This window comes from Ochotona curzoniae, unplaced genomic scaffold (assembly GCF_017591425.1).
Source record: "Ochotona curzoniae isolate NIBS_2020 unplaced genomic scaffold, NIBS_Ocur_1.0 contig_1274, whole genome shotgun sequence".
NCBI lineage: Eukaryota > Metazoa > Chordata > Mammalia > Lagomorpha > Ochotonidae > Ochotona > Ochotona curzoniae.
This window is the reverse complement of record NW_024465023.1, coordinates 15,784,792-15,799,244: the sequence shown is the minus strand read 5'-3', so window position 1 is coordinate 15,799,244 and position 14,453 is coordinate 15,784,792. Positions and strand designations below refer to the sequence as shown.

At 42.9% G+C, this 14,453-nt stretch overlaps 1 protein-coding gene across 1 annotated transcript in view; it reads left to right on the top strand.

Moving 5' to 3' along the window:
- TSPAN7 (tetraspanin 7) overlaps positions 1 to 9,953 on the top strand; it is a 106,116-nt gene extending 96,163 nt beyond the window's left edge. Inside the window, exons 6-8 of the mRNA XM_040999960.1 lie at positions 2,513 to 2,596; positions 8,598 to 8,673; positions 8,962 to 9,953. Coding sequence (XP_040855894.1) covers positions 2,513 to 2,596; positions 8,598 to 8,666 — 153 coding nt within the window. The 3' untranslated portion in view covers positions 8,667 to 8,673; positions 8,962 to 9,953. The remainder of the gene's footprint in view (positions 1 to 2,512; positions 2,597 to 8,597; positions 8,674 to 8,961) is intronic.
- Positions 9,954 to 14,453: the final 4,500 nt, after the last annotated feature.

Below are 14,453 nucleotides of genomic sequence, written 5' to 3'. Positions count from 1 at the left end.
GAGACTCTATCTGGGTCTCTCCCATGTGGGTGGCAGGGACCCAGATACTTACCACCTCTGCCTCCCAGGTGTGCATCAGCCAGAAGCTAGAGTTGGAAACAAAAAGTGAGAACTCAAACTTAGGGTACTTCTGTATCGGGTACGGACATCTGAGCCGAGTTTTAACCACTGTGCCAAATTTCCACCCCTACCCACAGTTTTAAAGGATGTTAACATAGGAGGAACTATCTTCATCTTAAGATAAATGGCTTAGGGCCTGGCGTGGCAGCCTAGCAGCTAAAGTTCTTGCCTTCATGCACCAGGATCCCATGAGAACACTGGTTTGTATCCTGGTTGCCCTGTTTCCCATCCAGCTCCCTGCTTGTGACCTGGGAAATCAGTCAAGTGCGGCCCAAGGCCTTGGGAACCTGCACCTATGTGGGAGACTGGAAGAAGCTCCTGGCTCCTTGGCTTCAGATTGGCTCAGCTCTGGCCATTGTGGTCACTTGGGGAGTAAATCCTTGGATGGAAGATCTTTCTCTCTGTCTCCCTCTCTCTGTATATCTGACTTTCCAATTAAAAAATAATAAAATTAAATTTAAAAATGGTAAAATGTTTAACAACCAGAAAACCCCTTTCTTGAAGCCTTTTAGGGATGTGAAAAAAACATTCCACTTGATTATTGTGTATAGTCTTTTCCTGTACTACTGCTGTTTAGTTTTTACTTGTTCTCTTTTATTTGTGGAGTATAAAGTCCTGACTGTAATGTTAATTAAAAACAATTTCTCTAAGAAAAAAAAACTAAAAAAGAAGGAAGGAACAAAAGAAGCAAAGGGATAGGTGAAAGGAATACATTATTATTCTTAGTATTATATTTGTGAACTACACTGAATCTGTTCTCGTTGTATTAATATTACATTGATGTGAGAGAAAGGTGTCGGGGCAGGTGGAGAATCATTATTTCCTCCTGATTTCTTCCTAACACAAACTCCTCTCAATTCCACTATCTTTTGAAAAAACACTGTGATGTAGTTTTGCTGGTAGAGCAAGCTCCTACTCATAGAGAATCAAATTTTGAAAACTTGCCATGAGCAAAATAATACATTTCCTTTCCCACCCCACCCTGACCTTCACAACTGTATCAGATAACTAAGGAGTGTGTCAGTTGCATTGAGAGATGTGCCGTGGCACTGCTGTCAGATTAACAAACCTTACTCTCTGCAAACGGTCGGTGAGTGTATAAGATGTGGCATGGCAGAATTTTCGCAAACTGTGAGAGTGGTTAGGCACTGGAAATTTTGTTGTCCTTTGGATGCTATTACAAATTAGTGTGCCTTTCTTGGTAAGCAGAACAGCCTTTGCTCTGTTTATGACATTAATGTCTTCATTTTTCATGGATTCTATAGTGTTTACACTAAAGCCCTTTTTCTGAAAACTGGGGAAAGGTCATGTCTTTCTAGCTGAATAAATCAACTCAGGCATCTAAATTGATTGTGTTCAGTTTCGTGCACATACACACAAGCGTGCGTGCATACACTCTCTCTCCTACCCCTGCTGTCTGACCTGAAAGTCGGGGATTTCCGCTTTCACCTTTGTATTATGGGTGATACACAAAATGTGCTGTTTCCTTCCTGCTGCAGGACTATAAAAATGTAATCCAGAATCACAATAATCAAATACTTGCTGCTTACTATGGTTGAGTTGCAACTGATCACTCATTTTCAAGAAACATCTTTTGGGTTATCGGTTTTAAAGTGACATTGAAATGGCCAATAATGCTTGAATTTAATCATGGCATTAAAAAGTTTCATAATATGTTAAAAGGAAAAGAACTTCATGTTATAAATAAAGTTACTGACACCCATTCAGGGAAGGTCACTGGTTGAAGGATAAGTAGTGAATTTTTGGAGATGATTTTAGGATGTAGCTTTTGCCTATTTAAAAAAACAAAACCACAAAGCCATAATGGTCTCTTTAGGAAGAAATTTACAACTAAATAATGTTGGCAAGTCTTCAAACACCTCTCTCTAATCACGTGATTTCATGCTGTTATTTCAGGATATTGTCACTCATTGTCAGGGGATGCTGATTACTGTTTATGATGTGGTTTCCTGGTTAAGTATTTGGAATATCTTCTTATCGGTTCCAGTCTTTGGGTAAATCTTACAGATGTCTGGCTAAATTGAATCCTACTACTGAAACACTTGTAGATGAAATTATATGTCTAGCATTCACTTTAAATTAATCCAGCTGGGAATGAGAGTCTGGGAGGTTTTGGTGACACAAGGTTGGTCATATGTTGTGATGTTATGGGAAGGGACATGTGGGGATTTGTTCAATTACACTTTATATTTATAGTATCTCTGATTTTGTTGTTGTTATTTTTCTTTTGTTTGAAATGATTGCCAGTGAATTCCCACGGTGAGTTGCCCTTGTAGTTGCCAAACTAAATGTATGGGGGAGTGTTGTAAGTGCACATAGCCCAGCCTGGCCTTGGGAGAACATCTCCCTGACTGTGTCTTTCTCTTTGCAGGGCTGTTATGATCTGGTGACCAGTTTCATGGAGACAAACATGGGGATCATTGCTGGAGTTGCGTTTGGAATCGCCTTCTCTCAGGTAGCCTGCACAGCTGGGCAAAGCCTGCCTGCCCTCCCTGTTTCCCCTGGCCTTTGAGTTCCCCTCCAGCTTTTTCCCGCCTTGGGAGAGGCCGATGGATGGGGTCAGAGCTCCCTGCTCGTTAGTCCTCAGGTCATCCGTTCATTGATTTTCCTTTTTCAACTTAAATGAAGTTTTGTCATCAAGGGAATATCAGTTACAGTTCAACTAATGACTAGCCCCAGCAAAACAACTTGCTTTTTCTGTAGGTCAAATGGAGGTTAACTGAACAACCTGCTGGCTTAATTGGAGCATAAACAACTCAAAACATCAAATGGCTGATCTGGATTTGGGGAATGCTTTTGTTCCTGATTGACCGGTCCCTTCTTTGTTCTAATGGATTATGCACGAAATTGCTCCCTTAACAGAAAGCCTTATTTTAGCAAGCTTTATCTTGGGATCATTACTTTAATCTTTAGATTTGACAAGTCTATTTCTTAAGGGCAAATCAAATTTTTGCATTTGGAATTTTATATTCCGTTATCCCCATACCTTCTTTTTAAAAATGATGGAAGAAATAGGTATACATTTTTTTAAAGATTTATTTATTTGAAAGGCGAGGGATTTGATACAGAGAAAGAGATTAATAGAAAGCTTTTTTTCTACTGGTTCATTCCCCAAATGGCCCAAACCATAGCAGGGTTAGATGGTAGCAGTAGCCTGAAGCACCCTCCAGGTCTCTCATGTGAGTGGCAGCAGGCCAAGCTCCTGTGCCATTTTGCGGTGCTTTCTCAGGTGCCTTAGCAGGGAGCTAGATAGAAAATAGAGTAGCCAGGACTTGGACTGGGAGTCTGATATGGGTGCCATTGCTACAGGAAGTGACTTAACACAACAACATCCCCTAATTATACAAATTAACTAAGTCACACACACTCAAGGATGGAACAAATGTTAAGCTAAGTCTTGAGATTGAGTTTACGTCTACTGGGCAGGCTGCTGCTGATATGGATCAGTTAAGACAGACAACGGTGACAGGCCCAGCCACGAACTCTGCAAAGTGCAGGTTTGGGTGAGGCTCTTGGAAAGCTAAGAGCCTGTGGCCTGTTTAATGTTATTGTCTGTCTTAGGGCATGCTGACCTTGGTAACTTTCGCGTTGTCTGCCGAGATGTTATTGCTTTTAGAATTAACAGATTGCTACCAGTGACCACCCTGCTCTTGTGCACATAGCATGATCTGTAAAAACCCTGTTTTCCTTCTCCTCAGTGTACTGTCCTGCAAGATAGTTGCCACCCTGCTCCATAATAAATTCATTTTCCTTGAAAGATTGAAGACAGCATTCTGATTTACAACAGCTGCCAACAGACTTCTCGTCCTCCAGCATTACGTTCCATGCTTGTTATAGTATTGCTTTGAGCGGAAGGTGTGGCCTGTATGCTAAGTAACTACATCCAAAGTTTAAGGCTAACACAGACTTTTTTTTCATTGTAACAACAGATCACTTTTCAAATAAAGCACAATTAGTGTTGTCTCAGCAGTGTTTTTTAATAAATTTTTTTAAGATTTATTTTTATTGCAAAGTTACATATATAGAAAGGAGGAGAGACAGAGAGGAAGATCTTCTGCCCCAGCCCATCCAGTGCCAGGAGCCAGGAACCTCTTCTGGCTCTCCCACATGGGTGCAGGTTTCCAAGGCCTTGGACCGTCCTTGACTGCTTTTCCAGGCCACAAGCAGGGAGCTGGATGGGAAGCAGGCTGCTGGGATTAGAACTGGCGCCCATATGGGATCTTGGTGTGTACAGGGCAGGCAAGGACTTTAGCAGCTAGGCTACCGCACAGTCCTTGTTTCTCCGTCAGCTTTCTTGCTTGAATGCCCCCCACCTACTCCCAATGTACCAAGGAATGCAGACACATTCCAATTTTGTTCATGTTTGCTTCTAAAACTTCTCTAAGATATGGAACCAGTGGGAAAGTACATAAATTGTAATCTTACAGTTTGCTAAATGCTCACAAATGAATATATCTGTGTATCCTTTGCTGAGATCAAGGATTATCTCAGCCGGATAATCTGCCACTGGAAGTAGAGACTTTACCCTTGGAGACACGGAAATGCCTTTCTTCCCTATGTGACGTTGCATTCTGCAAGAGCACATGGGCGTTGCAGGCACAAGTGTGTTTCTTGAGAATTCTTTTACCATGCTTCATTTATTTTTTATGTGCAGCCATGAAATGAGTTCAGCCGTTAACATACCAACACACAGAAAAAAACAGTGGGGGGGGGGGTCACAAACGATGCCAATGACTCACTCTCCAGAGCCATTTCAAGAGCAATTGCGGCCCTGAACTTCCTTTCAGTTGCTGAAATAGTTCAATAAGAGCACTTGGTATCATCTCTGTCATTGCTGGGGTCCGTTTTGGAGGCTCCTGGGCCTCATGATTGATGGAAATGTACAGGTGTTGTGGACAGCCTTGAGGGTAATACGTGTGTAACGTCTGTTGGAGGAAGAAATGTTGTTGAAGTCTCCGCCAATGGCTGTGCTAGACCCTTAAAAAAAAAAAAACAACCATGATGTCAGGACTGTAGGTGAGGAGCAAGGAGCCTCGACAAACCTAGAATGGCAGATGAAGTATCGTCTTGCCAAGAATATTCTCCTGTAGTCACGTGTGTCTGTGTAGCGGAGAGGAAGGTCCTACTTGCGCACATAAGAACTACATTCAACGTGTCCTTCTCTGAATCTTAAACGATCTGATTAATACCTTTCCTGTGGCTCAAAGAATAATATAAATTACCAGAAGAGCCAAGTATCAGCTTTTCATAGTCTGTAAAAGAACTCTGTCCCCTGTGAGCTGCCTTCACAAGGTTGAGCCCCCTATTTGGCTAGCAGAACACTGTCATACAGTTCACACTTCTCAGCACCAGTGCCCAGTGTCTTTGTTCTGTCCAGGAAAAGCTCACGTGCTAGAACTGGGTGAGGAGGTCCTGCTGTTCTGTAAATGATAGCAGGAGGTCAAGTATGTTGCATTTGGGCCCCTTTTCCATGTGTCTTGGGCCACGACTGTCTCTCTCAGGAGGACTTAGGAGGAGAGAGCTTGAGAAAGCATGTAGGGGTAGGGACCACATTTGCTCAGTCTCGTAGACTGCCTTACGCACACTCTTTCCGGAACACTGTTGCACTTGTCCCCCTTACAGTCATGTGCTGTTCTACTCTCTGCTCCCCAGTGCTACCACATGCACTCTTGCCCATCCTATGCTGCACTCCAGCAGTCCCTGGCCTCTCGTGCTCTGGTGTGGTGTTGCCTGCTTTCTTGGCGATTACTCTTTGCAAGTGCTGTCTCCCTGTCCTGCCTTGTGTGCTCTCTGTTCTCATGTGCACTCACACTGTCTTGCAGGTGCTGCCTCCTACACACTGTGCTTTCCTTGTGTTTACTCACAACGTGCTCTCCTACCCCTCTCTCCCTGCGTATGCTCTCTGCTGCTTTGCTGTGTCACGTACACGCGCATGCAAGTACTCTCCAGTATATGCTGTGGGGCTTTTATGAGTATTCTCACCCACACATTGTAACTCATGCATCTTTCATTTTTGTGCATGTACACTTCCCACCTCCATAGGGCCTGAAAGCCAGGCGATACAGGGTGCCTTGTGTTGCTTAATTTGTAATGCTGTTTTATCCCTTGGTTTGACTCTGTGTGTGTGTTGATGTTGATGTGCTTGGTGGGAGATGGAGTGCCTTCTGGGCTACTGTTTTTAGCAGTTGAGAAGCCAAGGCTAACAGACATAAGGCTTTGCTATACTTGGAACATGTTTGGTAGGATTGGCATTCGTTATCATGCAGAGGACTGAGCTGCTCTCCAGAAGGGCATGGTTCAGTGCTTTGCTTGAGGTTGGGTCACGGCTGTAGATACAGGATTCAGATTCTGACATCCTCCCCTAGTCTGCCATAATAAACACTAAGGTGAAGATCATCCTTATTTCTGCCCTCACATAGCACCTGAAGGTAATTCATTGTGCTCTTTTATGACCAAGGGAATGTGGAATTAGAAGCAAAAAGTCATTCAGCTGAAAATAGAGCTTCAACCCATCCATGCCCTGACCATCACCCCCTGCATGACCTCCCCCATGGCACATAGCCTGCTAGGCCCTGATGGGGGCCTGCCTGCCTGCCTTTTCTATGTAGAAGGCAGGATAAAATCATGGCTATTCCTGGATGGGGAGAGAGGACATAAGTTTAAGCTATTTGTAGATGGCTTGTGTGCTTTGGGAAACACCACTTACTCTCTCCTGAGTCTGTTCTCATATCTAGGAAATTGGGATTTTAAACTCACAGGCTTATGGAAACACTCAGTAGTTTATCATTCTGTACTGTTACATACCTCCGAACATGTTTTGGTGCTTGTTGATCCTGCAAAATGGCTGTTCTAATGAAAAGGGACATGCTATGAAGTTTGAAGTCCTTGTGTTAGTCAAGGGAAGCTTTTAGTTTCTCATTTGGCAGAATATTCTGGAGGATACAGCCATGCTAGTTTTGACCAGTTGATGCAAAATGCATGATATGATTTTATGGTACAAAATGATGTTGGCTTGAGCCTTTGGATGAGTCCAACACGATGATGGCTTTTTTTTTCTTACATAAAAGAGGTTAACTTTGTACAGTTTACAGCAAAATTTTAATTTTTGGAAAGGAATATGAGAATCAGGGATCAGAATCTGCATGAATTGGTTAAGAGTCAGGAGAAACTAGTACAGGTGTTGCCCTAACAGTTAGATGATGCGCTGTAACTGCAGGTATTTCACCTGTAAAATCAGAGTGACTAAATAGATTGGATGAATAATTCGCTTTCCCTGGAGGCCTTATAGAACAGCAGTTGTTGGGCCTCAGACCCCAGAGTGTCTGGTTCAACAAATGTTGGGGATTTGGAGCATTTTGGGTATATATATAACAAGGTCCCAGGTGATGCTATTGTTGTTGGTCCTGGGGACACACTTTGAGTGACACTGGACCAGATTGTATGTTTAAGTCATTCCTACTCACTCTGATTCAGTACAGAGAATTACATTGGCCAAAAGAAGGCAGCCTCCAGTCTCAGGTGCACAGTTGGGTTCTTATCCAAAGAATGTTAATCCTCCAGATTCATGAATGAGAAATTTGGCTTCTAAGAAGCAGATCAAGAAAGTTTAAGTGTGACCTGATAGTATCTTATCCATTTCTGTCAGATTCACCTGTGCTGTGCAACAGGTTAAAGCACTAAGAGAAGTAGAGGCCCACAGTCTTCTGAGAAGGGAGATAGGCTTGTTTTGGATCCCTGAGAAAAATGGGGGGTAGGGCATGAGTGTAGGTGGGCACACCTAGGCTTGTATCTACATGATAGACAAGGAGAAGCTAAAGCCTCTCTTTCTCCCCCTCCCTTCTACATCTCACAAGACATTGCTTCCTTAACTCAGTGGAAAAGAGCCCTAATTTAAAAAATAGTGCTTTTATTCTTGTCTCAAGGAAAGATCTGTTATTTTGTCATCCAAGTATGATGTGATTTTCATAGTAGGTTGAGAAATCTTCCAAATGCATTTGCTTGTGACTTTGAATTGAATTTAGCCCTTTTCATTTATGTCTCACTAGTTGTGTGACTTAATTTTTTATGACACACCCCAGCACTAGCAAATTTTAATACTGATTAAATTGTCAAAAGTTGCTCTTACATAGCCAGAGGGAGTTAGAGCTGGAAACCTTTGGTTAGTTCTAGAACCTCCATTTGGCCCTCACCCAGTATTGAGGCTCCTTCCAGGTTAGATCTTACAAATAGAATCAGATTTGATATCTTTTTTGTCTTGTCCTTTTCACATCCAGAAACTCTGAGGGGTTAAAATTTATGTCTTGGAATGTACATGTATCAAAAGATCATATCATGTCCATAAACAAGTGCAATTTTTTATCATTTAAAATAATGTTTGAAAATAACATTTATGAATCCAAGTATGGTGTAGTCTAGTGACCTACGATTTTCTTTTATGGTTTTCTCTCTGGCAACAGTTGATTGGCATGCTGCTGGCCTGCTGTCTGTCCCGGTTCATCACGGCCAATCAATATGAGATGGTGTAAGGAGAAGGTGAGTGGCAGTGTTGGGGGTATGTGTATGTGTGTGTGTTAATGTTGGGAGTTCCCCTTTGTGACACATGTTGCCTTTCAATTAAGCTGACATACTGTCTGGCTCTATACCTACCTTATTTGGTGGTACTTATCCACATGTGGAAATCTCTTTTCCATGGGGCTGGGGAGGAAGTGTGACTGATCCAGTTAGAAAAATGGTGGAAATGCTCTTTTCAATTTGCTACCTGATTTGTTTTCAAGTTCTTAGTAATAATGAATTACTTACATGTTTCAATTTTTCTCTTAGTCTTTCAAGAACAATGGGATAAGAGGCCTGTGTTAAAATGAAACCGCAGCACTCTTTGAAAGACTTCCAAAGAATGTTAGAGCACAGTACATAATCCACCTGCTCTGCTACCCCACCCCCACCCTTGCGTGCAGCTGACACTCCCACCCAGTTTCTGCTTCGCCCTACAGCACTCATCCTGTGTAGTGTCCATCTTGTGAAGCCCTGTTGTGCCAGAGTGTAGCCAGGTCTCCCTGCAGCTAGTCCTAGTGAATTCCCCCTGAGGCCCTGTGTGTACCAGCTCTTCCAACTGTACTTGGTCCACCTGCAGCTCATCCTAGGTGACTGGTTATCACACCTTCACTGGCCCTGCTGGGCTTTGCATGTAGTGTGGGAGGCTCCTCTAAGCCCCTCGCCAGCTGTGGTCAATCAAAGCCACACACTTTTACTTACATAGATAAGCAGACAATAGTTACCTGTTCTTTTGGCTAAGTGTTGTTTGGTTTGGTTTTCCCATTCCTAAGGCTGTTTCCTACCTTCTTCAGGCTGCCTGCCACATGTAAGGAGACACCTCGGTAATTGCTCACGAGGAGGAGAGAAGCATGTGTCATGCATGAAAGAAGTTTGTGAGCAATTAGGTGGCCTCCTTTCTCATTGTTCCATATCTGGCTATGTAGAGATAGTTTAGTGCACCTTTGCCTCTCGGTTGAAACCTGTATAATCCTGTTACAAAGCTGTATTGTTGCTTCCTGTAAAGGCGATGACATCACTTTTGTTTTCCCCAATTAATTGTGATTGCGTCATTTTACTACTTCTTTCTGTATTTTTTTCTTCTTGCATTGACATTAAAGACATTGAGGACCTCATCTGATCATTTAAAAATGAGTGTGAAGGGGGAACAAAAGTCAAAATATTTTTAAAAGTTCTTTAAAAAAAATGCCTCTGTCTAGCATGCCAACAAGAATGCATTGATATTGTGAACATTTGTGATATATGTATTAATAAATAGAGCAGTGACAAATGGCTGTGTTCTACTTTTGCTCTTTGATCATGCTGAAAGTTTTGGAACATGTATTTCTGTTGCAACATGCTCTATGGAGTATTGGGGACTGCTGACCTGACATGACACCCCCTCCACACAGGTTCCTATCCTAGCCCCCCTAAAAGCTGTATCATGTGTCCTAAAAGCTGGTGGTTAGAGTTTTAATTATGGACATTTCAGAAACTGGAATCATTTATCATGAACAAGATATATTATCAGCTGCAGAAATAGAGACCTTGTGTTATTCTAGATCTCTTAAATCCTCTGGCCTGTGGAAATAAACACATAAAGTAGAGGGTTTTTTGGTTCCTTTGTTTGTTTGTTTGTTTTACGAAGGAAATGAGCACCTGTTCTTTCCTTTCTCATTTCTAAGATGTTTGCATTCTTCCCTTCCCTCTCTTTCCCTCAGTGGGACTGATTAGATGTAATCTAGAGAAGAGACTATGTGGTACCACTCAGTTGTCCCACTGCTTCAATTTGTCCTAAAGTATGAAATGTTTACACTTGATTTAAAGAGCATTTTAGCATAATGGCCATAGACTATATTATCTGCAATCATTTTTTGGATTAGTCATAAAAAAAAAACTATTGAAATTGAGTGGATTTAATGCATTCTTCCTTCCCTCTAGAACAGCCTGTGCTTAGGATGAAATTGCATTCTGTCTATGTATGTGCTAGCCTGAACTGAGCATGGGGTAAATCTTACAAGAGGCACTCCCAAACCGTCAGGTCCACCCCTGGGAAAGGTCAACAGTTTTGGAGAATTAGCCAGAGAGCTCTTCAGGGAAACAAATGTAGTGCAAAACCCACAGCCCAGCCAGGGTGTCCCCTTTGCTCCCCAACCAGGCCTATTCCCAGCCACAGATCTCGCATGTGCCAGTGGTTGCTCTGATCCAAGTCAGCATAGCCCGTTCCTGTCTTGTCCTTTGCCATCGGGTGCTGCAACCTGGCCTGTCCCTGCCCACCCCCAGTCCCAACTCTGACTGGCAGGTGCTGCCACCTAGCCTGGCATGGATCTGCATTTCAGCCTGGCTCCTGCACATGCCAGTGTGCTAAGGTTTGGCCCAGTCCTGCCCAGTCTGCTCCCTCAAGAACCAACCCACGCATTTATTGATGGGTGGAAACTACCTTGTCTGGTCTGACCAACACCTAGACCTGAATCACATGCTCACCAGTGGAAACTACGACCCACCAGGGAGTTTCCTCACCAGACCCACTCCAACACCCAGATCTCACATGGGCCCAGTGAGGGATGCTAAGCCCTTACCGGCATAGTCTCCCCCTCTATCCTGGCCTATGTATGAACTGGTGGATGTTGTGGCCTGGTCTGCCCTATACCCTATTCTTGAGTGTGCCTGTGGGTGCTACAGCTTAGTCTTGCCTGGCCTATACCCAAACCCCATATCCATGAGTGTTGGAAGGTTCCATATGCCTAGCTCAGCTTATCACTATCCCCAGCTCTTAAGCAAACCAGTGGAAATTGCAGTTCCACAGAATCTGCCCCATACCTGATTCTCTCACATGCTGGTTAGTGTCATGGCCCAGCCTAACATTACCCATCCCCTGTTCCATCTGTCACTGTGGGTATTGTGATCAGGTCCTGCTGGGTAGGCCCCCAGCACTAGTTTTAGTGTCTGCCAGTGAGTGATGATCAGCAGTTGCTGATGCCAACTAGCCCAGCCCCGATCTCCCATATGGGCTGGTATATCAGTCTGACCCTTAAAGGTCCTGCAGGTCCCTCCTCCAAATTGCTTAGTCTCAGCCCCCGACTTACCTACAAATACCATGGCCTTGTTGATGGAAGTCCCTCAGTAGTCATTCCTCACCTGCAACATACTCGCCCAGTGGTCCTCTCTCCCGCACATCCCCTGAGCCCCTTCCTTGGAAAATCTGCCCTCCATCCTCTACTATGGCATCAGATGTCCTCTGCAGGCTCCAATGGACTGCCATGTCCATTTGTGTTGGGGTATACCATCCACGGCTCCACCTAAGCCACTATGGAGGCTCAGATCAGAAAAAACAGTAGCCGTGTATGTGCAGGTCCCTCAGAGGTCATTTTTCAGCTGGCCATGAGCCTCCAGGTCTCCACATGCCACCCACCTGTCCGATCCCCCTACAAGCCCACACCCCCAACTTTTGATAAGTACACTGCTCGCAGCCCATGGACTTTCATGGGCACTATTAATGGCTCAGACCACCTGGCCCAGTTTGTGCCCATCCCCTTTCTGGGGCTCACTAGCCCAGCTCCAACACACATGAGGTTCAAATGACCCAGGCCAGGCTACCTGGGGCTCCTTGGATCGACTCCAACGTGCACCTACAGCCAGTTCTTGATTACCTGCCCTTCTGAGGAGAGGTGAAAACAATGAGTCAGATAATCCAAACCATCAAAAGGCTTTTTGTCCTAGCAAAAGCAATGCCTTGATTCCAGTTTTGATTCATTTTAGAAGGTCTTTGTCTTTTATTTGTATTGTGCTGATTCTAATACAATTAGCTTACATTTGCTAAATATGCAAAGATTTGGGGTCGACAGAAGAAAATAATTACAGCATATCATTTAAAAAATGTGAAATTAAAGTAACAGAAAATACACAAATCAAAGGTTTTGTTATTACTGCTCGCACACATTGTCAGTGTTAAGAGTTGCTGGACAAAACTTAGATATTTGAGAAATGTAATTACAGCCCAGCCCAGAGATTGAATTCCTGAGGACTGGCTTAGCCAGTGAGAATTTTGTTGTTGCTGTTGAAAGCTCCCAGGTGATTCCAATGTGTGGAAGCTTTGTGCTCCAGTATTTGGCCGCTGCTTCCATTTTCCACCTTATGTTCATGTCTATCCTGTTTACTTGAGTGTAGCTGACTCCCTCCTCTCCCTCTCCCTCTCCCTCTCCCTTGCTTTCATTTTTCCTGTTTGGCATGCCTTCTCCCAAGGCCTCCCATCTTCAAAGACCTTTCTTTCTGTGATGTTCTTCCCAGTAAGTTCAGTCCTAGCTGACCATAACAATTGTCCTTTGTGTCCCATATTTCCACCCAAGTATTTCCTAGAACATTGTCCATCTCTTCTACTTTCAAGTTGATGAAATTGTTCAAGTTTGCTTTTTGAAAACTTAATGGCATCTACTTTTGTTCCCTTTTTTTATTCCTAATACTGTTTGTGCTTTTTGTGCATGTTGGAAAGTTATTTTATGTCTTTCCAAAAGAAGCAGCCTTTGATTGGTTTCTCCCTATTGTCTAGTTCATTCATTTCTACTCTGTTTCTTCCTATTTTATTCTGGTTTCTTTTTCTTTTGTGATTCTTAGTGGATTAACACTTTAAATCAACTTTTGTAATATTTTCAGGCAAGGCTGTAAATTATGATTTAGTGCTACTTTAGTTGCTGTTCAGGTTTGATGAACAATTCTTAGCTGTTGGTTTTAGAAAGTTTGCAATCTCCTTTAGGATTTATGCATTGAAATATAAATTGAAAATTACTGTGTAAGGTTTCAGAATGGGTAAGTGTTTGACCTAGTAGTTAAGACTCCAGTTCAGATGTCTTAAAGTAGATTCCAAGCTCTGGCTCCTGACTCCAGCTTCCCACTAATGCCCACCCTGGGAGGCAGTGCTGCATTGGATTCCTGGGTCCTAGCTTTGGCTTCTGCCCAGTCCATGCTATCACCAGCATTTGGGGAGTAAACAAGTTGATGTGAATTTTCTGTGTCATTCTGTCTCCTTGTCTCTGAAAAATTTGTTTAAAAAAAAACAGAATTTCTAAACAGGAGAACGTTGGGGCTGCTTGTTTAACAATCGAAAATATCGGTTTATATGATGAAGATTCTTTGTCACATGTTGACCTGTTTTGTGTCCTTGTATGTGAGACATGCTTGTTCTGCAGGTAAAGTATTTTCTCTAGGATGAGTCTATAAATACATTCAAATAGTAAATGTTATAAATGTTATTGAAGATTTATTATGCCTCATATGTTAGTTTCTGTTGAGTTTTATTTGCAAGGCCAATAGAAACAGAAAGAGAGCTTTCATCTACTAGTTCACTCTGCAAATATGTGGAAAAAGTCAGAGCTGGGCTGAAGTGAGAAACCCAAAACATAGTCCGTGTCCCACGTGAATGATACAAGTACTTACACTATCATCTGCTGCTTCCCAGGGTACACACTTAAAAGCAGTGTACTAGCCCGGACTTGAACCAGGCGCTTCAATAGGAAATGCAAATATCCCAAGCACTGACTTAACCACGGCACCAGATGTCCTTCCACCTTGCTTTATGTGTGTTTGAGTTGTATCATTAGAGAGATACAGGATCCAGATTTTGTCCCACCGATGATTTGTTTCCTTTGTTATTATGGACTAACATCCTTTACATATAAGTTTTTCTTTATTGTTTATGTTGCCTGCGATTTCACTTGTTATACTGACTTTCCTTTGATGAATATTTGCCCAAAGTATTATTTTACATCCCCTGCTTGCAGTATTTCTGT